This window comes from Acanthopagrus latus, chromosome 9 (genome assembly GCF_904848185.1).
Source record: "Acanthopagrus latus isolate v.2019 chromosome 9, fAcaLat1.1, whole genome shotgun sequence".
Taxonomy (NCBI): domain Eukaryota; kingdom Metazoa; phylum Chordata; class Actinopteri; order Spariformes; family Sparidae; genus Acanthopagrus; species Acanthopagrus latus.
Genome location: NC_051047.1, coordinates 17,388,315 through 17,413,340, shown reverse-complemented (window position 1 = coordinate 17,413,340; position 25,026 = coordinate 17,388,315). Strand labels below are relative to the sequence as shown.

At 43.6% G+C, this 25,026-nt stretch overlaps 1 protein-coding gene across 2 annotated transcripts in view; it reads left to right on the top strand.

Annotated features, from left to right (window-relative positions):
- The window catches only part of si:ch211-45c16.2 (mitogen-activated protein kinase kinase kinase 13), a 33,393-nt gene that overhangs the window by 5,059 nt on the left and 3,308 nt on the right, over positions 1 to 25,026 (top strand). The window contains exons 2-14 of one of the 2 annotated variants that reach the window (XM_037110233.1): positions 8,349 to 8,427; positions 17,731 to 18,446; positions 19,505 to 19,688; positions 19,782 to 19,973; positions 20,763 to 20,921; positions 21,010 to 21,168; positions 21,333 to 21,441; positions 21,677 to 21,786; positions 22,033 to 22,149; positions 23,091 to 23,234; positions 23,380 to 24,139; positions 24,232 to 24,302; positions 24,444 to 24,735. In XM_037110233.1, coding sequence (XP_036966128.1) covers positions 17,798 to 18,446; positions 19,505 to 19,688; positions 19,782 to 19,973; positions 20,763 to 20,921; positions 21,010 to 21,168; positions 21,333 to 21,441; positions 21,677 to 21,786; positions 22,033 to 22,149; positions 23,091 to 23,234; positions 23,380 to 24,139; positions 24,232 to 24,302; positions 24,444 to 24,735 — 2,946 coding nt within the window. In that variant the 5' untranslated portion in view covers positions 8,349 to 8,427; positions 17,731 to 17,797. Of the gene's footprint in view, positions 1 to 8,348; positions 8,428 to 17,730; positions 18,447 to 19,504; positions 19,689 to 19,781; positions 19,974 to 20,762; positions 20,922 to 21,009; positions 21,169 to 21,332; positions 21,442 to 21,676; positions 21,787 to 22,032; positions 22,150 to 23,078; positions 23,235 to 23,379; positions 24,140 to 24,231; positions 24,303 to 24,443; positions 24,736 to 25,026 lie in introns of both variants that reach the window. The other variant, XM_037110232.1, reaches the window with a different exon arrangement.

Sequence of the window (25,026 nt, the reverse complement as noted above, 5' to 3'; positions counted from 1 at the left end):
CCATCTCGAACTGAAACAGAAGGATGCTTCATTGATTAACTGAAGTCAGTTATCAAGCAAAAACCCTAAAAATTCTCATCAGCTTGTTTACATATGGAATGTCTTTTTCTGTTTGAATATATTTTAGGTTTTGGGCTGTCAGTTGATATACTAAGACATCATCTTGGAATGTGGGAAATTATAGTGGACCTTTTTCACATATTTGTGACATTTTTTAGACTAAATGATTCATCGATTTATAAAAACACAACACAACGAATCAAACTACAACACATTGATAATAAAATAAGCTGCTGTTCTCAAAAAAGTGGGTCAGACCCATCATCCCTCTAAGGTATATATGTGTGTTTCATGTGTGTGGTTTACAAAGATAAATACCTAACAGCCATTGAAAATAGACATCACGTAGGTTAATGTGCTGGAGGTTCCCATCGCGTGCAGCTCAGCTATTGAAGGGCACTTGAGTGGAAAAATCCAAACAAAAAACGCTGGGCTAAAGGAGGCATGTGAACATTAATGTCTTGGCCCCTTTCCTCCCTCTCCTCCCTCAGGCCCTCTCCTCCCTTCCTTCCTCCCTTCTGACTGACATTTCTGTAATGACACTGTCTGAGCTCCACAGGCCCTGCCTCCTCCCCACTGCCATCCTTAGCTTACTGTGCGCCACACGCAGTGCCAGCTTGTCACACCGAGAGCCTGCCTGGCTCGCCTCACATCTATATCAGACCACTAAATGCCAATAAGGACAACTCAGCTTGATGAAGAAAGTAAGCGTCTTCCATCATCCGGGGCCCTGCTTGCTCTGTTGGCTCTCCTGGAGCTGGTGTTTGCCAATGGTTTTATTGGACACATTTGCAGACACTCTGCTGGTCAGCCTGTTTTAGGACTGGGAATCAGCTGAGAAGTGGGTTAAGCCCCCCCCCCCCCCCAATCTTTTTATATTTGGGCAGGGGTATTACAGTAGAGACTGTTAGGGGTTTGGATTAACCCAGCATTGTTGAGCCCTATGTGTTCCTGGGCTTTACATCCTGTAGAGCATTCTGAAAATAAATGTGGCCAAACATGATGAAAAGCCTTTACAGGAGGGCCACTTAACATTAGCACAAGATTATTTTTTTATACGACCTTCTACAATATTTTAGTGGCATGAGTGTGCTTTGTATGCATGTACTGTATTCACCCAACTGCACATGGCTTTAAATGTACTTCTCTCTTGTGATGTGTCTGCGAGCCGAGCTTCTATAATTACCACAGCCTGCAGCGCCTCATGGGGAGCATATTAACACACACGAGTGGAGGAGCACATGCACAAGTCATACAGGCTGCGTGTGTGGTTGCTGGAATGCATTTGCAACATCTCTGACCTCTGATGTGTGCATCTGTACAATAATATATGAGGGATGCAGTGGTAGTCACATATTGTTGTATAATGCTTTCTCATGTTTCCATGAGTCATGCTCGTCTAAAGCAATCAGGGTTATTGTCATAAAATCAGTCACAAGGTGTGATTTGCAGCGTTCACCATGTGACCAAGATAAATATTAGACTAGATCAGCTACATGCTTGAATAACAGGTAAACTGTGTGTGTGTGTGTGTGTGTGTGTGTGTGCGCGTGTGTGTGCGTGCGCGTGTATACAGAATAAAAAAAATGTTTAAAAAATGTTAGGAACACAACTAGAGCAGCTACAAATAGCCAATCGACAGCAACAATATTGATAACCACTTAAGTATTAAAGTCACTTTTCATGCAAAATCAACAACATTGTCCAGTTTTGTGCAGCTGATGACGATTCAAATAGCTTCTTTTGTCCAATCAACTCTCAAAAACCTAAAGACTATTCATTTACAATCATAAATGGCAAGAAGCAAAAAACCTCATATTTAGGAAGTTGGATCCAGCAAGTATGATCCACTAATCAGTCGATTGACCAATTGTTGCAGCTCTGGCACAATGCAGATATATTGGTATCAATGTATATGTTGCCTGGTATGTGTAACGTTCTTTATGGAGATTATACTGCAGAAAAATACCCTCTGAATTATTTACTGTGTAATTATTTAATTCCCTATGAAGTTTATGTTGTCATTGCACTGTTGTCATTTTATACAATACAGTTTATTGTTTAACTGTAATTTATCCCTCCTCTGTTACATATCTCATATCTAAGTGTTTGATCATTGTCAAAAATGTGTGTAAATTGGCCAATATATTGATGTCAGAATTTTTGACCTCCATCGGTCTGACTTGTTGCACACTAGTATAAAATTAGAATGTTTGTTTTTCCTACTTACATGCTACTGTACCCAGTGCATCCTTTATGTACAGTGTGTGCTCTACCCTGCAGTCTCCTCCATAACCTCACATATTCGTCTAACGGCACCAACACCCACAGTTGTATTCTCGGGCAGACCACCAGTGCAGCAGCTCCATACTCTTTCACACATCCTTTGTCCAGGGATGTGGAAGGAGGAGGTGAAGTGACATCCCAGCATGTGTTCATTTCCTCCCACTTCTGTAATTCTCTCTGGTGAAATAATTAGAAGGATGGAGGGCCTTCATAACATTTTTTGTTATCTAAGACTAGCTGCTGTGTTCTGCATTATAACTCTGCACACAATCCCATAAATCACGCTAGGGATTAACAGGTGCATACAGTTTTGAGGACGGGGGGCACAATAGGCTTTCTGTCTGCTGCTGCAGCCTACTACTCTGAACTCACGGCAAAGAGTCAACCAGGATAGATGGATTGTTGTGGTGCAGGCAGAATCCTCCGGGAGCGTTGAACAGTCATTGTTATGTAATTTCCTCTCATTGCGGATTGGTCAGGCTGTGGGTTGTTGGTGGGCTCAGCACGGTAATCTCACAAGCATTATCTGTCTCTCAGAATCAGTGCTTGTTGTGTGCAGGACTCTCTCATCCATGCATGCCTTTGTAAATCCAAACAACCAGTCAGGCCAGCCTGTTTCTATCATCCATCATGGACAAACAGGTTTGTCCTCATACATGAAGTCAACATACTCAGGACCAGTCTGTTCTCATTACTTTCCGTATTTTCCCAACTCATCAGACTTCCCCGTCCACTTACTCTTTTGTATTCAACATTTGGCCCCGGGGCTGCGTGATTTAAAGGATTGCAGTTGGTACCAAAAAGCATTTGGTGTTGAAAAAGTGCTAACAACACCCAGCTACACTATCTAATCACAAAGATATTTCTTCAGCGTTTTCACTAAAATAAAGTGTGAATAATTTAAAGGTTTGCAAGTGGGGGACACCAGTCCAGACTACAGAGAGCAGCAACTTCAAAAAAAGGAATTAAAGTTATGAATGTCTTTTTAGGTTGATAACTTCTTTTTAACTTAAACATTATATAATACTTACACAGCACTCAAATATCTTTAGACAGTCTTCAGGGTAAGGGGTTAGAGTGAAAGGGTAAACTGTATTGAGAAACTTTCTCTGCACCATTTGTTAATAATTACCTTCAAATCAATAAAACCATAAATTATACATTTTATTCAATGTGAATGTGTAATTTAAAAGCATCTTAACATTTCAGATGTTTTTTTTAATTCCACTAGAGCCATAAGCTGAGATGCTAACATTACTCTAACACTACCCTTTTAAGCTAATGCTAAATTAGCTGCATTTTAGCAGGACTCTTTGTGGCTCTGTGTGATACTGTTACTCTACCAAGCTAACACTGAGCTGTCTTTTAGCAGGACTACTTTAGATGTTCTTTCTGAATGTAATCGTTGTTGATTGCTGCATGCCCTTTTTTACTGATGTCAATGGACTAAATTTCTAAGATTAATCTTAAAATTAATATGTCAATTACAGGAAATGGCTATGGGGAGAGGTTAGATAGGTTAGCTTTGACCAAGGCTAGCTGTGGATATCTCACCAGCTAACTTTAGCTACCAATGACATGACATAACTCTCCTTGCAATCTACAATGGATTTGTTAGCTATTTTTGTCTGTTTGTTTGTTTTAGCAGCCATTTTGAAATGATAAGCAGTTAATCTGTTACAGGCTGCTGCATTTCAGCATTACAGGACAAAGTATTACTTAGTTATTCCGAAGACAGTACGATATAGCTGAGCGGGTAATGAAGGTATGTCTTTGATACCAGCTCACTGCCACAAATTTGAACAGATCTGATAAAAAAAACTTGATTTGTTTCAGATTACTCTTAAAGCTAATGCTATTGTAAAAGTGCCCATTCCCATTGAAAATTAGTTTGACCCGAAAATGAAAATACTGTAAATCTTAAATGTGCCTCTTCATCACACAAAGTTACACGTAGTTTTGACTCGGGTACATTCACCAAAAAGCCTAGCTTGCATTTTGGCGAGAGGTTCACTTTAATCTCCCTTCTAGAAGTGTCTGACCCGTCTCTACAGGTCAAGACAGACTGTTGCTGTGCCAACGATAGACCTTGAACCAATCAGTGGCTAAGAAAGCCTTTTATTGACAGTTTAATTGCTTTGCACAGTTTTTCCCAGTTTATCACATTGATTGTCTAAGAGGTTGCACACACACACACACACCGCAAGCACAAAAGGTAGACATGAGATATTGATGTACATTTACTTAAATACTGTCAGGTTAATTGAGAATTTAAGACTTTGAACTTTTACTCCACCTTTGAGGTCAAAAATACAGTGCCTTTGAATTGTTTTCCAAGGCTGTAGTTATTTTTTCACATTCAGATTTTTCAACATTTGATAAGTTTTTTAAGGTTAGGTTTTAGGAGTTTGCTAGATAAATACTAAAACAGCATTTTCTCTGTACCTCGCTGTTAACATGGTTACCTTTATACTACTAAAACTAAAATGGCACAAAATTCTGCAATGGCAGATGTTATTTTAATACAATCAGTTGTGCAAAGACTGTGCCTGAATAAAATTGTCCAAAAAAGGAGAACTTTAGATTTATTACAGCAGTTTGATATGCAGTGCTAAGGAAACGCTGTGCTTTGTAGCTCGTAATAAATAACAATATCTCCAAAATATTTACTTTTCAGAAACTACTTCGAAAAAAACCCCGTCATGTTTAAAGTCAATAATAAAATGCACTTGTGATATATCAGCAAATGTTCTTATCTTTTCTTCGAATGAGCATAAGGACCCCCAACGTGTACAATTCTTTTACAGAATATTAATTAGATTTGTCAGAAAAAGTAGGAATTAAAGAATGAAACATTTTAGCTAAACATAAGACCAATTTTTTTTATATCAAAATCAGAAACTGACTGTCCCTTGATAAACTAGCTGATTTGCACCTGTCCACTTAGGTGATGTCACTTGTATTGGAGAAACTTTTGTGGTGACCCTGCAAGATTCCTTCATCTACTTGGATTTTATCATAATGTCATGGGACGTAATATGACAGCCACATACCTCAATGTGTCCACAATCAAACTGAACAGACGTCCATTGATTTGTCTATAATTGTAGACATATCTGTGTGTTTGTGTGTGTGTGTGCCAGCGTGTCTGTACCTGGCAGCCACATGCGATGGCAGATCGTAAAGGTAAACCACTGTAAGCCTCGATGGTGCTTTTTCTCTTATTAATGCGAGGGACACAGGAGCTGTCAGTGCTGTTGTTCCGCTGCTGGTGAAATAGTAATGAGTGTGTATAACAGAGCTGAGCCAGTGTGGTTTACAGCTCTGTTGCACTTGGAGGCGAGGCTGGGGCACATGGAGCACTGACTGACTGTACATCATGTCCGCGTGCCGCTGATGGAGACGGAACAAGAGGCTTTTGGCCACCGCTGGAATGAAGATAATTGAGAGAGTGAGGTCAGGCTCCTTTTATCGCTTTGGTTTGGAAATGTCAGTGTCATTGTTTTATTATTATTTTTTAACTATCCAGAACGTCTAAACTCTTTAAGTAAGGTCATCAATATCTGGTTGTAGCTATAGTTTGGATCAGACAGCCTATCGAGAGGCCCAGCATAAGTAGATATAAACAATATTTGTATGGATTTGGAATGTCCAGGTCATGTTTCATGGCAAGTAGTGGATGTAAGTAATTGTTTTAGACATTTAAATCAACTTAGATCTTATGACAGTAGTCGATTAATGATGGAAGATGATTCAGCAACCTTTTTGTATAAACAAATCGATAATTTTTTTTTTTTTTTTTTTTACCAACTATACCAAAGTTTCAGCATCTTAAATTGTTCTTATTTTCTCTGTTTTATATTATTGTAGATGAAAGACTTGGGCTTTTTTTTCTGTTTCATGGACCAAATGATAACTGTCAGATTGATATGAGAGCCCGCAAGACCACGGGTGGTTTTGTTTATCATGATCACAAAATAACAGTTTTGTAATCTGAGTCTTATGAGCTTTATTTCTATTATTTTTTTTCGTGTGGTCCAAAGATAATAGTATCTCCTTGTCAAGTGAAGGCTCGGGGACGAATATTATATATGCAGAAAAAAAGCAGTTCTGCTTGAGACAGCTGTAATCAAAGAAGAAAACAAAATAAGCTCTGATTTCAGCTGCCGTGCTTGTTGCTCTTCACGGTTATTTGAAACTTTTAATTAAAGTTAAATGAATTCAAATATTTGTAACAAAGCTGAAGGGTGGAGGAAATCAAAGCCGTGGCTCGAGATAACTTCTGTGGATTTTTTGATGTTGCACTGAAAATATACTGCTTCATGTTGGCTCATACTATTCATGCATCACTTGTTAGATAGATGCATAGATACATAGATACATAATATTTAGATATAAGGTGCATAGATAGATAGAAAGTCCTCACAAATCAGCACTGCTTTGATTAGTTTAAGGTTAATGCAATCAATAATTGTTAAAGGCACCACCAGCCTTTTGAAATATTAACTGTGCATTTGGAACATTGGAAAGCCTCTTAAGCTTCAGACTGAGTAGGTGAATTTGAAACCAACAATTACAATACTGCGTATGAAAATACCACAATAGCCTGATGAATTTGTAATGTTATATCACTGCTATTTTTAGAACAGAGAGGCTTTGAGGTACATAACCATGTCATGATTGTGTGACTTGTAGCTGGAGGTTTGTGTAGTCTGAGACCTTTCTATCCCAGTTGGGTCTTAGACCATAGAGAAGCTTTTAAGTGATTTTTACATTTATTATTCAATCACAGTCGCACTCAATACATAAAACTTAATATAACCATAGAAAGAGAAAAGTCAAAAAGCAAAAGTACAGTACAGTAAACCAGCACTTAAGAGTGTTTCATGTCTAATTAAGATACTTGGTCGGGGTGTGTTTCTTGCTTGTTTCCATGATACAATGTGGCCGTTGCTTGTTCCCACATGAGCTCACAGGCTTGTGATCTGCTGACCTTTGGAATTTCGGCTATAGAGCGAAGCTAGATGTTCTCGCTAAGCAAACAGCTCAGGTATTTGAATTCCATGCTTCTTTGGATATCTAATGTCTCGCTCTCTCTCTCTTGCTCTCTCTCTCTCTCTCTGCCAATATTTAACTAGAGCTGTATTTTTTGGGAATCCCCCTGCTGTGTTTTTGTGTGTGTCTTCCCAACATGGCAGGAATAAGAATTTCAGTTTCCACCCACTCTTGCTCATCGGGGCCAGAGGAATGCTTGACATTGTGTTAATTTTAGACTTTGCATCACAAAGGTGTAGTTTGGAGAAATCCGCTAACACACTCGCCATTCCCTTATGTCAGTCCCCAGTGGAGCCAGCATCCTCGGCCATCTGCACTGTGACTCATTTGACTGTCATTTCACGCCATTTATAGGCTGTCTTTGGAAGTGTCGCCCCCTCAGCCTCGCCCCGGGATACCAGACCTCCTCCTCTGGCAGTGTCCCCCTGCTGGGGTGTGGCTTGAGGACGGAGATTGGACAATGCTGCTCCAATATCCCAACCCCCCACACTCCATGCATCATTACATTCCTGCTCCTCTCCCCATCCTCCTCCTCCCATCATCGTTCTTCCCCAGAGGTTAAGGCCTGTATGGAGAGTATGGGGTGGAGCATATGTTAACCGAGCCTTTTCTTTCACCCGCTGGAACTCCCTCTCAATCAGTCTCTTTAGATATATACCCCCTCTGGTTGCAGCCGGCCAATCTCTGCCATTAGCACTCACAAGCATGCAACACTGCAGACAGACAGACAGACACACCTCCCTCTGTCTGAGGTAGACCCACCGGCTTTTTGATTACCTGGTGACTCAGCTGTTCAGTCAGTTTATGAAAATGTTGCGGATGGCTGTACCTTTGTTGCGCATTATACACTCAACACATTATCTTCATGCATGCTAGTTCTTGGCTAATAATAAAGGTTTAGAATATGAACCTTTAACCCTGCTCTGTGTGTGTGTGTTTGTATGCAGGTGAGAAGCGAGACAGAGCTGAACCCAAGATTGGACTCAGATCACAAATCCTGTGAGATGCTCAGAACCCACCTGACAGGTGACTACACACATACATTCCCAGGCCCACCTAAATGCACAGATTTTGGAATGGCTGCAACTGAGCACGTTCATGGGGAGTGTGAGAAACTGTGAGACGTTAAATGACCTTTCGGGAGAGAGTGAAGACTGTCTATTGTGATATTCTGACTCTGACATTTGGATTTTCCTCTGACTGTTGTAGCCCTTCAGCCCTGGAGCTTGAACTTTATCTTTCCCCTGAGTCTGGACTCTTGTAAGGTGGTTTGATTTTAGATGTGAGTGCTCTGCGACATTAGACATTTGAGAAAATGGTCAAATAGAAGAATAGTTTATAATACACTGATAATTTACAGCCATATCTTGTATGAAAGAATTTCCCAAAGAAGATTTAGGGTTACACAAGTGTTGTCCTAGAAGAGGATACACAGGAGCCAAAGGGCTTTTTCCTGAACCCCAGATATCTTCCAGTGAATATCTTTTATAACTGATCTATTAAGCATTAGTCAGCCATTAATAAAGCCAGTAGTCTGAACATATCAACATCGATCATTGCAGTACAAGTAGTAAAGAGTTTCATTTGGTTTGACAACAGTGTCATCCTCAACAAATGTCAAAACCAATGAGCTAAAAACAACTTTTTGAACATCCAATTAAGCTTGGGAGTCATTCTATCTACCTATATTTTCAACAGGCAATCATCATTTTTAAAGCCCTGAATTTCTTAAATTCTCTGGTTCCTGGTTGAGGATTTGTCGCCTATTTTGATGATGTGTGATGGTAAACTGAATAACTTTGAGATGTCAGGCCAGGAAATGTGTGTATTTCATGATATTTTCTGACATTGTATGCACATGTTATCAGAGATGGGTAGTCCCTGCCTGAAACACAGGAATCAGTGTGCGGTCTAATGTGGGATGTTGATAAAACTGGTGTGGAGAGAACTGATTACTGATTCGGCACAAAGGGATTTTCTCTTGTGCAAAAACGGTCTGTCCTACTTACAGAGACGCCACCGCAGCCTAACCTGCTGTTCCCAGCTGGCTCTGCTTTGAAATACATCCCTCCTCCTCCTCCTCCTCTGTCCTCTTCATCTCTCGTCGCTCCTCCTCTCTTGAGTCTGTGCAGAAAGCTCCACCTCTCCTCCACCGCCCCCCCCTCCTCCTCTCCCTCCTCCTCTGCTCTTTGAGCCGCGTCCTCCCTGCGTCAGACAGCTCCATTCATGAAAAGTGTGACGTGAGCAGGTCTTCAGCGACCCGGTGACGCTGCTGCCGGCCACCCACTCACGGCCCAGGTGCTGCGAGAGTTAGAGGAATGTCTCCGTCTCGCTCTCTCCGTGCATTAGTTGCTGTTTTTCTCCAGTCCTGACCGTCAGTTCAGCCTTTCTTCCCCGGCTTTTCTTTTTTTTTTTTTTATCCATCCCTCCCTCTGAGCTGAAGAGAGGACCATGAATCTGAGCTCTGTCTGCTGTGAGTAATCTGCTGAATCTGTGTCTTCTGAGCTGAAGCTAGTGTGATGTGGAGGTGCCTCTCCTGCTTGTATTTTTTTTGGTTTTCTTTGATTGTGTGTACGTCTGCAAGGACGGAGTCAAGTGTGCTGTTTGTGTGTGGATCAGCTGTCAGTGTTTGTTCAGCGGCAGCGCTGCAGAAGTGTGTTGAGCGGTCGTGCGTTGGTGCGTGCAGGAGCTATTTTAGGCTCAGCTGTGATGATGCTGCTGCTGCTTTTTGATGCAGTACATCTCCGTGCCCTCTGAAGGACAGGTTGAGACGTAGGTAAAGGTAAACCTGCCCCTCCTCCTCCTGATGTAGCATTCGAATGATACTCTGAAGCATTATGACGCTGGTTGGTCAGAGATGAGAGGACTTTTCTGGGACACACGTGTTTTGGCGCACAGCTATTTCACAATGTGCACAAGTGTTTCTGTCCTCTTTGTCCACGATCACTTGACATTGCTCCCCCTACTTTGCATCTTCATACATCTCTTTATTCCCTCGGATTGGCAGCAGGAAAGCTTTGTGAGTGTGTCTGTGTGCCCACCTCTGTCCTCTGCTACTAAGCATGTTTATGTAACTGCACTGGATGAGTAGCCGGCAGCCGGGCTTTAGAGGAGAGCAGGAGGAGGAGGAGAAGTAGGAGGAGGGGAGAGCGCCATCCATCCATGCATTGAGTGTTGGAAATAATGGCTGCATATTCATATCCACAAGGAGTTTGCCATATTTTCTTCCAGATTGTCTCACTTCAGCTGCTCCAGAGGATTTAATAAAAAAATAAAGATAAAAAAAAAACAAAGCTGACGTTGCGGGGATAGCATGAACCCAGGAGCTGACAGAAGCACTAATGTGCATTGATTTCTTGGCTTCATGCAGACGACAGAAGCCCAACACCTATTTCCTCTTGTTAAACTCACATGCCCCATTTATTTTTGTGCTCCGTAGCCTTGTGTATTTTCATATTGCAGCCGTTAAATACGGTGTCAGTCGCAGCCAGTCTCCTGCAACATGCCCATTTGTCTGTTGTGTCACTTTTTGTGTGTCTGTCTCTCTCCTCGGCCCTTGTTGTTGGCGGGCCAGGCAGGCCGTCCCTATTAAAAGAGCACAAGGGGGATTGTTGTGGCAGCAGCTGCTCTGGTGTGCAGTGTTGAGTGTGTTTGTGTGTGTGTGTGTGTGCTGTCTCCTGGCCGTGCAGGGCAGACAGGCCCAGTTCACATGGAGCCGGCTCCTCTTGTGTCCTTTGTTGTCGCTCTGGGAGTCTTTCCTATCGGAGCGTGGTCGGTACAGTATCATGCCGCAAGTGGCGAAGCAGACAGTCGGTTTCTCCTTTTTGTCTCTCTATTTACTCAGTTTTCTGCTTCCATTTCACTCACTCATAACCCTCCATCTCCCTAATCTGCTTTTCTCCCTCTACTTTTCTCTGAACTATTCTTCCCGTCTACTGTCCTCTTGGCCCTCACCATCCCTCTCTGTCTGTTTGCATTCATCATCTATCTGGACTTATCTGGTTAGCATTCATAAACAGAGCTCTGTAAAGCTTTGTCATTAAGCATCACTGGGACAAAGAGTCTACTCAACTGAAAAGGCCGACATCGGAGTTGTTTCAGGGTAGACTGTGTGTGATAGTTGCCGATTTTAGGATGCGGTGTGTCCTGGTTGCAGTGTTGGCTGCAGCCTCGCTGAGAGGCTGGGAGAATGAAGCTGGAGGGGAGAGTGTGTGACGTGTCGATGGCGCACACTCTTTTCTTCACTTATTTATTTTCTCTGATTCTGGCTGGTACCGGCTGAGGCTATTTGAGGCAGGAGTTCTGTGTGTGTGTGTGTGTGCGTGTGCGTGTGTGTGTGTGTGCGTGTGTGTGTTTGGAGTGCTAATTATTCACAACCATGTCAACTCTTAGATTCAATCTTAGCCTCCAGAACGTGTCGGTCAGCTGAGTTCTACAAAGTATGAATCAGACGTTGATGATTTAGACTTCAGAAGAAGGAGCCAAAGTGTAGCTGTTTTCACACACTCTCTGCCTGTTTCATTCATCCACCTGACCGCCCTCCTCCTCCTCCTGCCTTCACAACAAACCACACATATTCCAGGTGATCCCACCTGGCACTTTCCCCGTGGCTTGCAGCTTTGACCTTGTTCCATTTGCCCAGCAACACCAGTCAAACCCCAGGCAGCAGGCAGACAGCTAAGGCAGGCAGGGATTATTGTCCTGTGGCCTGCTTTCCCCTCCAGCCAACCAGGTTGTCAAATCAGCCCAGGTGAGTCACCAGAGGGAATCAGAATATGAAGAAAGGCAGATTATAGAGAAAATGTCAGCCATGTGACGGCAGATGCCTGAACGCTGTGCCAGAATTTGTTTATTTCCCCCCCTCCACCGCTCACTACGCCGCGCACCAGCAGATTATTACTTTCACCCACCTACAGCAGGCCGTCCAATCCCCCCTGGCAGCGCTCACGGCCACGGTAGTGAGGGAAAGCTGATTTAGACACCGGCCCACATCCCGACAATCAAATCAGGACTCTGCTGGCAGAATCATATTTCGGAGGTCTCTGTTTTTGACATTGCTGCATGTGTTTATAATTTGCCAGATTCAATGACCAGAAAGAGGTCTACAAGCAGTGTGTTCCCAGATTTCTGTTTCATAACATTGTTTACTCACATGATAAACACTGGCTGTGAAAGTCCATAGTCTGCACTGACTCGGGGAAACAAGTGCAGATAGCAGAGTTCAGCTGTTCAACTGTGACCCAGAATAACAGACGGTCACATGTGTAGTGCAGACGATAGAGACGGTCTGATAACAGACTCCTGTAATTGTCCAGTTCATTTTGTTTTTATTGATGCTCAGGGGAGACGAGTCCTGCTCTCGCCATCCATTTTGTGCTCCGTTTGTTCCAAGAGAGGAGGTCAGGAGGGATAGAAACAGACTGGAGGAGGTATTTGTCTTTTCCTTCTAGCAGTGAGCTCTCCAGGATGTCAGATCTGGACAGTATCAGATCTGACCTTGTGCTGCAGTCCTACATCTCTGTGTGCCTTAACTGTTGAATGATGAAGTTGAACGAATATCTGTTATTAGTAATCAAGGAGAACGATAGGCACTGATATACAATTTCAGTAAAAATGAAAATCTCATATTAATGTAGGAGTATAGTCATTTGGTGCTTCTGTATACTTCCTCTCTATTATGTTTTTTTCAGATGAATTTAATTACTAGTTACTTTGCAGATTCAGATTGGTTGGGATTGTTAGGCTATTACTCATAACATGTAACCAATCAGACAACGTTATGGGCCTGACACTGAGTTAGATTACTGAGTTGAAAGACTACAGATGGAGTGAGGAGGCTGCATGAAAGCCAAAGTAGTGAGATTCCCATAATTTGGACCAATGCTGAATATTGGAGCTGATAATTGGTCTGGCATGATCTGATATGGCCGTTTTGTTATTGTTCCAACACCATCGTAATTAATCTTGTTCCAAGACCATCATCGCAGCTGACCAATCATGTTTTTGTATTGTTATAGCTGTGCGATTATATGCCTATGAAGGAAGCTATCCTTTGTAACACATTTTAAACATTGTGAAAGGATCTATTTTAGCCCAAACCATACTTTAATTAAGTTCATTTAGTATTTTTGTTCCCTAAACAAAACAGTACCAGAGAATGGCTAAAAATGGGATAATAATAACTGAACAGCACAATAATGTATCTCAAATGGAATACGAATCCATGTCTCCTGAGTGAGAGTCCTATATTTAACCCACTCAGCCTTGTCAGTTGGCTCTAGATGTGTTTTCTGTCACTGTTTCGTAAGATCAGATAATGGTTGTGGAACGTCATTAATTCTGATGTTGTAGGAATAACACCAACACTGCTATTTCAGAGTCTCTGACTAAATACAGAAAGAGGCAGAGGCATCAGAGCCAAAGCAGAACATTTATACGTTTATTTTAGCAGCAATCGGATGAAAAAAAAAACACAGATTACGTTTATCTTACAAGTGCCGGAATATCAGATCCGATAATTGGGCCGCCAGTATTTATTTTCACTATGTTTTGTTGAGACCAGCACCCATCTTCTTTTACGGTAAAGAGCTATAGCATGTTCTTCTTCTTCTTCTTCAAAAAAAGACCAATATGTGACAGGCTCAGTGGATATAAAAGCAACCTCCGGGCTTTTTGGCCTCTCCAAAGTGTTGGATGAGAGTGAGTGTGACTAGTAGCAGAAGGTCAGGATGGATGCTGTGTTGACATGGTAACGTGTGAATGACGAGGTGGGATAGGGGCTAAATTGGTTCTTTGTTGGTGGCGCAGCTGTCACCTAAAGGGAGGTTCCCCCTATGAGGCCCAGCAGGGCTCCCCTTAATGAGGAGACGAGTGATGGAGACACAGATGACTCTGCTGCTGCTGCTACTGATGCTGCTGCATGAGTGTGAATGTGACGAGCACCTCCTGTGTATGTTAAAAGTCTGCTAATATGTGGTGAGAGGTCCAGCTGCTTTTGTAAGGCTTCAGTACCATGAAACCCAATCTAAAAAAACTGGAGTAGCTTTTGCTGAGTGGCGCAGAATAACTGCCTTCCCCAGTGGATTGCTGGGAGTAGTGGGATTATTGGATCCTGCCAGACACGCCCCAGGCATGTGTGTGTGAGTGTGTGTTCTCTGAATCTGATCCCCCCCTGCATCACCAGCTGGCATGTACACGCGCACACACACACACACACACACACACACACACACACACACACACACACACACACACACACACACACACACACACTCTAATAAAGTATGATACAATAACTGTACCAGTGAGGTCTCTCTGCATCAGTATGTACAGTTTGTTCATATACTAAAGTTCCCGTGGTGCATTGTGCTATTGACCACTGTCATAAGGTCGCCTTTAGAGAGGCGATAAATGAAAAGAAGTGTGTAGAGGAGAAATGGAGGGGGAGGGCTGAATACGGTCTGTTTGTACAAGCTTGTTTCTAGAGGCCTGTAGAGGGATTAAAGGATCAGCCCTTGATAATTTCTCTCTCTCTCTCTCTCTCTCTCTCTCTCTCTCTCTCTCTCTCTCTCTCTCTCTCTCTCTCTCTCTCTCTCTCTCTCTCTCTCTCTCTCTCTCTCTCTCTTCCCCTCTTTCTTGTTTTTAACAATTCAGTTCAGCATCCACATTGTTTCTTTCTCTGAAGCGATTCATGCAAACATTTGTTTTTCCACATCAGAGGGACGTATGTCAGCGCGTCTGTCTGCCCAGTCATCACGGTCACTTTCGGAAAGTTCCTGTAAATAAATGACCGTAAACGAAACCCTTCTTGATGAGGCGCAGACATTATTCGTGGAATTCTATGCCCATAGAGATCTTCCATTAGAGATTAATGGGAAGGAGTGAGAGGTCCTTTTCCTATTCTTGGTGTCAGATGTAGATAGATGCATAGTCTCAGATGAAAATGGATGGGTGAAAATTATAAGAAGTTCAAAGGCGTCAGATTTTCTCTCAGACTGAGCTCTGTAGTCATTATTCAGACGAGATAATCGTGCAGTTTTAGTAAGGTTATATAGGGGTGACTGTGCGTGCTGGCCTTGTGTCTTAATGTGCGTGGTTCTCCTGCCCAGCCGACCACATCCACCCACCGCGGCCCACGTCACAAGCCCAGCTCTGAGAATCGTCCATGGGGTGGAATTACAGCGCGGGCCTCTACTCGAACGGCTCGATTGTCTCGGCTTTGGAGGGGGACGGATTTATTGGATATCTGAGAGAGCATTCTCTCCTTCCCCTGCACTCTCAGCAACCTGCTTAGAGACAGGCCTGCATTATAGATGAGCTCCTGGCAGCCGCTGCACTCTCACAGCGCTCAGGTTACCCCACACAGATACAGTACATGCATTCGCACAACTGTGTAAGCAGCATCTGTGTGGAGCAACTGTGAGCATCACACAGTCCTGTCGGGAACTTTTAATATCCAGTTTCTCTTTCCACATATTTTCCCTTCTGTATTCTCTTATCAAGTATCCAAAAAGGCAACAAATTCATAACTAAAAAGCACACATTTGCATACTGTCAGCAAAATGATCCATATTTGAGGGATCTCTTTATTGTAGTTTGACCTACGCTGAGAGGAAGAGCTGCGCATTCATGCTCACGGTCCCCCGCAGAGGGCAACATAACCAAAGTGCGTTTCGATCGGACTTCCTGTCTGCCCTGTCGCCCTCAGAAAACGTCCACGTAACACAGAGCCAGCTCACTGCTCTGCCTCTCTGTCTCCTCCCTCCTGGACTTTGATCTACTGTTCCCGACTGTACAGCCTTGCACTATCTCTCTCTCACTCTCTGTTTTTCTACTGCCCCCTCAAACTTGATTGGATTTCTAAGGCCATGTCCTCAAGTGTCATTTGAAAAAGCAATTGATTCACTGTTTTGTACAGCTTTTTCTGGCCTGGATTGGTAAACAAGCACAGACCGGCTGGATAAATGGCCATCTGTTTGTCAGAAAACACAGTGTAAGTTACAGCTGCAACAAAGCACAGCCCCCACGTGCAGAATTTTAACATTTCGGACTTTGAGTGGTAGTGATGAAAAGGATACTGTTGGAGAGAGCATTGCACGCCATCTGAAACGGGGAGATAATGAAAAAAGAGGGAAAGACAAATCACAAACTAAAACATTTGCTGTCATAATGATTTCATGTAAGACGATACAATCATGCAAAATAGGATAAAAGAGCAATGTTGGACTTGACTTGTTGAGCCATGAAAATGAAATTGATTTTTTAGTTTGCTTAGACATAAAAAGATCTTTGTCTTCTGATTTCTTCCCCAAAACTACATAGTGCACTTTAAAACAACTTTGGTAGTGAGGCAGTGTTTTTAGGCCTAGGTTCCTGTTTTGTATGTTTGTTCCCACTGTCTCCACAGATCTACAGGTGGGGTTAAAGTGCCAGTCACATCATCTTGATTCAGATTGTTTTTTTCCTTCAGTGAAAATTAAATTCAACCTGCTCAAATGCATGTATTGCAATATAAATCAAAACAATCACTATATACCTTTTTTTCCCCCATATCATGCAGCCCACAAGACAATGTGTTGCTCTGCGTTTACGCGTTGAGGAGCGGTGCATCCCTTTCTTGAGCCTGGTTCAGCAGCGTCTCTTGTATAACAAAGTAGTAGGCAGATTGAGACGATAACAGATTTTCTCCTGGTGATTCAGCGACTGAAGGAAAATAGTATATTTGCTGTGCGGCTGGTTACCGGCCTGTGGCGGCTATGGCTAGCTGGCTGTTTAAGCAGCGAGAACAGGCTGTGCGTGCCAGATGTTTCACTCTCAGCAGCACTAATACACAGTACGACTTTTAATCCGCGCTATACTGTTACTGCTTCACAGGGAACATGGTAAAGCCCCACTGTGTGTGTCTGTGTGTGTGTGTTTGCATGTCTGTGTCTGTGTGATTGGTTAAGTCCAACTGTTTCCCTGAAATTTCCCAGAATTCCATTATTAGGATCTACTTTGCAATGTCTTTCATTTAGTAGCTCTGTCTCTCATGCTATTTTTTAAATCCTGATATTTTTTCTACCTCGCTCGCCCTGCAGTGTTTTCACTCCATAGTTAAAAATAATCATCATTAATGTAAGCTCTTTCAATGCCAGATCTATGAGAGGAAATGAGACGATTGCACTTTTCTTTGTTGAAGTAACAGAGCCCCATAGCAACAGTTATGCTCACGTTTACGCTGCATCAGAGTCATCCAAGCGTGTTTTTAATTTGTTATCTGCATTTCATTTGCCACTTACTTTTAAAATTTTGGCTTACCTGTTTCTGTTTCTTGTTCTTTATCTGCAGGTGATTTTCAGCATTCAGTCAAACCAGTGTGCTAGGACGCGCCCGACTCCTCATCACTGGGTAGCCCATGCACATGCACGACACCATGGGTAGTTCCCCCGAGGTGCTCTCGTGGACTTCCTGCCCCAGTCTGCTGGTGGGTAAATTGAAGGAGGAGCTCAAACTCACTGTGGTGGGGGAGGCCATGAAGAAATCAAACTCGCCCAACTCCCAACCTCAGGCCCCTCAGGCCCCTCCCTCCAATTTACCTCCTCAGATTATCACAGACCTGGCCCCACCGACGCACCTGCCCGTTCCCCTGCAGACACTGCAGACGCCGGGCCAGGACGAGGACTCAATGCTGGGGGGTATAAGCCCCCCGAACACAGCCTTGAGCGTGGACTCGACTCGGAGCGAGGGTGGGCACTTTGACAACAGCGTGCTCCAGCTGCAGGAGCATGACCACGAGGAAGCAGGATCGCCGGCCTCGTGCGAGCATGGCGGATGTGGCAGTGGGATGGAGGAGCAGATGGTAGAAGGGGAATGTCCCATGCACCAGGGTGGAGAGGGGAGACAGGGCCACCACCACCATCACCACCCTGATGACATCAAGCTGCACTTCCACCGAGCCGGGCCAGGGTCGGGCGGCTTTTTAGAGGGGCTGTTTGGATGTCTGCGGCCTGTCTGGAATATCATAGGGAAGACCTACTCCACAGAATACAAGCTACAGCAGCAAGGTTAGTTCTGTTTGTTTTTTAAAATTATTTCTGCAAGGCTTTAATTAAGGAAACTAAATGCTTTGAGTTTTACTCAGACACCCCTTTATGCCCTCAGAAAATAAACTTCAGATTCCCTCCCCGTTTCAACCAACCATAATTGAACAGCCATGTTTAGCATCATCCTACTGTGTGTTGTGTGTGAAGCTATACAGCTGTCAGTTTGAATTGAGGTCATGGTAAAGGTAGACTCACCTTGCTGCAGGGCTGCCTGCACAGGCTGGAGAGGCTACAGGATACGAGGCGAGGTCAGACAGAACTGGGCTGGGTTTTGTGGTTGGTCAGCTAATGTCTAAATGTGGTGGGCTGGAGATCTCAGCAGCATACTGTAGCTTCTCTGCTATGCTTCCAAACCACATAACGAGGATGGAAGAGCATATGACTCACTGTTTGAACTGTTTCTAAGTCATTTATAGCAGTGTTGCACAGGGCTTTAGGTTTATTTTTGCTCAGTGTGGCTTAAAAATATGAAATATGATATTCAGTGTTAACCATGTTTTCTGTTTAGTTGTTTTCTTTGTGCTGGGCCATACATCTGTAACTTTCATGACGGATGCTTGCAGGAAACTTAAACTACATGACATTTAAGTTTCACATTTTAAAGCAGTTGTTTGACATTTTCGCTTTTTGTTTTCACTTCCCGGAGTCGTGTTGTCACTGTGAGGTTTACAGACAGAAGTGACTGAAAAAGTTATTCACCTATGTATTGATACAGGCGTTATACTGATGGATATACATCTTAATAGATATTCTCTCCATCCCTTAAACAGCAGTAACAATATCCATCCATTCAGTCTTTCTGGGAGGTTCGACCTGTTAACATTTTCGCCCTACAGCATTCCTGCTGGCATCGAATAATATCTTTATCTTTCGGTATTTGTCGTGCATGAATAAATAACATTTTAGCTTGTCGGGTTCCAATACATCTGATCAAATTCCACCTAAACAGTTCTCTCCAGAGACCCAAACTTGTGGAAGAAGATTGTACTAAGAGCAAAATGTCCTTCTCTTGTTTCCAGACATGTGGGAGGTTCCATTTGAGGAGATTTCCGAGCTGCAGTGGCTGGGCAGCGGTGCACAAGGAGCTGTCTTCTTGGGCAAGTTCCGCTCTGAAGAGGTGGCCATCAAGAAGGTGCGTGAGCAGAAGGAGACCGACATTAAGCACCTGCGGAAACTCAAGCATCCAAACATCATCAGCTTCAAGTAAGTCTACAACCACTTGCGTGTTACCTGATATTTTCTTCTTGTTTGGTGTTGATTTCTAAATGTGTTTCTGATGTGTTTTCACCATCTTAGGGGTGTGTGCACTCAGGCACCTTGTTACTGCATCATCATGGAGTACTGTGCCCAGGGTCAGCTGTATGAGGTGTTGAGGGCGGGGAGGAAAGTGACCCCCAGGATGCTGGTGGACTGGGCCTCGGGCATTGCCAGCGGCATGAACTACCTTCACCTGCACAAGATCATCCATAGAGATCTCAAGTCTCCCAAGTGAGTTTCTGCTTTATGAGCAATCTGTGAGCCTGATTTACAGTTTTGTTGGATTACAATAAAAAAAAAAAATACAGACAGATTGATATTCCATTCTCGTTTCCAGGAAAGTATAGTATGTTTTTGTTCTGTCCTTAACATGCAGCAGCTGATCTGTAAAATTCAGGAAACAGCTCAAAAAACCTTTTTCAAGATTTCTTAGCCCACAGCAGCAACAACAATTCGTCCTTTCAGCTCTGACATTAACTCAAAGGCCATTCTCAGAATTCATAAAAACTAGCCGCCGCATCATCGTTGGAGTAAGACACAGTGTCCTGTCTCCTCCTGCTCGTCCTGTCTCATCCTTTGCACACTGTAGCCCTGTTCCTCTAATCAATATCTTCATGCCGCAGCAGTGCCAAACACTGTATTAGTCAGCAGAACGATCGCGGGCTGAATGTGCTGGAAAGGTCAGCCTCATTCGGCTAATGGGGTGATTCAGATGCAGAAATGTGCCTCTGTAACAGCTGAGTCTTTAAGGCTTAGATTGAAATGCTGCAAAATGAACTCACTCCACTTTAAAACCAGTCGAATGTAACAGGAAAAACTTGGTGTTAACTAACTGAGGGCATCTGACCTAGATTAATCAGTCTGAAAGCGCTCAGGTCCAATAATAAAGTAAACGTGTTTTTACAATAACTTTAGAATTTCTATACAGTAGATATAGATCATCATAAGACTACTGTAAAGTAGGAGATATTGTCTGTCCTTTTGACCTTTCCAACAAGTCTTTTGTGTCTTCTGTTTTAGTGTTTTGGTGACCCACAATGACACTGTGAAAATCTCTGACTTTGGAACATCCAAAGAGCTCAGTGACAAAAGTACAAAGATGTCATTTGCCGGTACTGTGGCCTGGATGGCACCAGAAGTGATAAGAAATGAGCCTGTGTCTGAAAAAGTGGACATCTGGTGAGTACTGTCTCAAATTCAAAATGTTCAAAAAAATCATCTGATGTTGCTGCGGTGAATCCTTACTCTCTTAACTCTCGTTTTGCAGGTCATTTGGAGTTGTGTTATGGGAGCTGCTGACCGGAGAGATTCCCTACAAAGACGTGGACTCCTCCGCCATTATTTGGGGCGTTGGCAGCAACAGTCTTCACCTTCCTGTCCCCTCCACCTGCCCGGATGGCTTCAAAATTCTCATGAAACAAACATGGTGAGTATGGATCACGTATTCCGTTTAGTAGCATCGTTGTCCACCAATATTAGAGTGACAAGATAATGCTAATGATGCACCACACAGGATTACACCTAACTGCAACTAAATACAGTGGCATTTTTACCAATTTTCTCCCCTCTTCGTTTTTTTGCTGATTCAAGGCAAGGCAAACCCAGGAATAGGCCTTCATTTCGTCAGATCCTCCTACACCTCGACATTGCTTCTGCTGATGTCCTCGGAGCTCCTCAGGAGACCTACTTCAAGTCTCAGGTTAGCATTATAACACAATAACATCCTCTTTATTTACGTCACAAGGTTCTAGATGCTTCTTTTCTTAGATAAGTTTGATATGAGCTTAAAATGAGTGTAGGGCTCAAGCCCAAAGACAGTATTTCAAAATGATATTGTTTGTTTTTGACGCAGCGCAGGGTTTAAATCATCTGATGACGTTTCTGTCTTCGAGTGGGTTGTCAGCAGTATTTTTCTCTGTCCATCCATGTTACAGTCAGAGTGGAGGGAGGAAGTGAAGAAACATTTTGAGAAGATCAAAAGTGAAGGCACCTGCATCCACAGGCTGGACGAAGAGCTGATCCGACGCAGGCGGGATGAACTCAGGTAAGATAGAGGAAAACACAACCTAATTTCATAGAAACTTGTTTCCTGTTAATGGAATGGATTATCTCTGTCTGTCAGTAACAAGTAGACAAATTCTGTAGCATCTCCATTACTGTGATGATGTATTTCTCCATTGAAATGCATCAGAAAGTCTTTTGCATGTTAAGAATGGAATTACTTGTGTATGTAATTATTACTTGGTGGGAATGATGTAAACATTTGTCTGCATTTCCTGTACACATTCAGGCACGCTCTGGACATCCGGGAGCACTATGAGAGGAAACTGGAGCGGGCCAACAACCTCTACATGGAGCTCAGTGCCATCATGCTGCAGCTGGAGGTCCGAGAGAAGGAGCTAATGAAGTACGTATTATCACTGCTCCTTCCTTCCATTATCAGGCCTTACTGGTTGTCAGTGTCTGTCTGTTTCCTCCTTGTCAAAATTATTTTAAAGTAATGGAACTTTTTTAAATTATTACAACGACCTGGCAAGACAGCTGAGAGCATATTCAGCTAGCGAGAACAAGAGAAGAAGTAAAAAGTCACTGCACAATAGGGCATGTCATGAATCACATATCCGCCTGAGCTTCTTTGGCATTTATTTGTCTTTGCTGTGGGATGACTCAATTAAAAACAGTGCCAGTTTTTTTCCCCCCTTCATTTGTTGCCAGTTCCTTGACTTATTTCTTTCAACCTTTAAGGCTTCCTCTCCTCCTCTGAATAATTGCTGTGTTTGTTGTCACACGTTAATAGTTTTTTAAAATTACCTTAAAGGTGCGCGACACTGTATGTTGTTTTGGGGAAGAAACTTTAGTCCGAAGAGAAAGATCTTCATTGACTGTTTTATTAAATGTATTTCTTTTTATGCTTGAACAAACTAAATAATGAAACTGTCTTCATTTTAATAACTGAATTAATGGAATAAACAATGAATCTGAAAGGACAACACAATTTCATACTGTTTTACTGTGTTTATATGTGGTGGACCCTGCCACCTTTCTAGCTTCAAACAGCGTTGTGGGGACCTTATTTTCCTCTGAGATCAGCCTGTTTATTCAGTCATGGGAAAGATAAATATTTCTGATTGCCTGATATTTGTAATGTTTGTATTATTACGTCATTAACATTGTAAATATTCAAATTCTGAGTTTGAATTTCTTCAAAACTACATAGTGCCCCTTTTAAATTCTTTCTTGAAAAATCCTAACAGTTCAGTGTTTAGAGTAAAGATAACGCTCTGTAGAACTGAATGTGAATGCTGTTTATTGTTCTATAACTCTAAACTAATCCAGACATCCCTGCAGGAGAGAGCAGGCAGTGGAGAAGAAATATCCCGGCACCTACAAGCGTCACCTAGTCAGACCCATCGTCAGGTCCAACGCTGTGGAGAAGCTCATTAAGAAGAAAGGAAGCATTTCCCACAAACCTGGGATGCCCCCCACTAAAAGGTATGAAACTCCGCTTATACACAAAGTTCCAGTTGCTATGCATCTATTAGCATGGATGGGATATACAGTCAGCTATATTGAAGAGGTGACTATTCTTCTAGGCGATGATACATTTCGTCAGTGTTGCTGACTGCATTTCTTACAGGCCTGACTTGCTTCGTTCTGATGGCATCCCCAGCGTGGACCCTCTCCCCTCCCCCTCGCCACTATCAGCCAGCCCGAAGGTATCCACGCCTCCTGGCAAAGCCCGGTACAGAAGCAAGCCTCGTCACCGTCGCGCCAACAGCAAAGGAAGCCACAGCGAGTTCCCTGGGCTGCTGAAGCCTGTCGCTGGGCCGTTAGAAGACACCCAGTCACTTCAGGAGCAGCAGTTCCACCATCATCACCACCACCACCACCTTCCACCCACCGAGGGGCCATTCCTCCCCTTGAAGGGCCGCGAGGAGGCCGTCGTCAACTGTGCCAACAACCTGCGCTACTTCGGCCCCGCCGCCGCCCTCCGTAGCCCTCAGACGGACCACCTGCAGCGCCGCGTGTCTGGCTCCAGCCCTGACCTCATATCCACTGCTGTGGATGCAGACACACGGCAGCGGACTTCATCCACCAGCTCCAATCCCGTCCCAGGAGCTGGTGCTGGTTCTTTGTGTCCCTGCTGCCAGGCTCACCCCTTCCCTGGCTGCCTACACTGTCAGGAGACCCCACCTGCATCCAATCACCCAGAGCTGTCCCACTACTCACTGCTCAACACCCAGGAAAGCGCCCCAACTTCTTTGGTGGTTCCAGGCAAAGACCTGGCATCAGACGGAGAGGCTGCGAAGAAGGCCGAGCCACAGGAACAAGAGGCATGCCAACACAGTCACGCCCTGCCCTCTGCACTGCCCCGCACTCTCAGACCTCTCAGGAAGGTGAGCACAGCTGGAGGCCTTGAATCAGTCTGTACTATGTGTTTGTTAGGTGAAAGATGGGTGATTAACAGCTGTAAATGCTTCTCTCATAGGGCGGCGATGAGTCATCTGAGGAGGAGGAGGGGGAGGTTGATAGTGAAGTTGAGTTTCCAAGGAGACAGAGGTAAAATACGGTTTGATACCTTGACCGTCACTGTGTTGTAACACTTACATGTTACATCATGTGGTGCAACAAAAGAACACTACAGAGCTGAAAAGATCCATATAGGTACACGTTAATAATTGTTCCTCTGCTCCCTCACAGACCTCACCGCTGTATGAGCAGCTTCCAGTCCTACTCCACCTTCAGCTCGGAGAACCTGTCGGTGTCTGACGGAGAGGAGGGAAACACCAGCGACCACTCCCACAGCGGGCCCCTGGAGAGGATGAGCGCCAGTCAGGAGGAGCACCTGGACGAGCTGCTGTCGCACACACCAGACATCCCCATCGACATCTCCACCCAGTCCGACGGCCTCTCTGACAAGGAGTGCGCCGTCCGCAGAGTGAAGACCCAGATCTCTCTGGGAAAACTGTGCTCAGACGAGCACAGCTATGAGGTCAGTACCGTGGATGAGTGTGGTCCTGTTGTGTTAGGTCAGTTTTTTAGGGGCATGCCACCAGGAAAGGCACCGTCAGTCCCGACTGAAATATATCAACAACTATGGGACAGATTCAAAAGGTCAGAGGTTAAATGCACTGTCACTTCGGAAACTGTGATTAGCCTTTTTCATACTCTTCATTTTCATACCCTTTTTTTGACATTTAATAGACAAAAAGAATAGTTGAATCCTATTATATGTCTTAATATAAAGATATTATGTAGATTAACTTAACAAGCAACGCAGTTC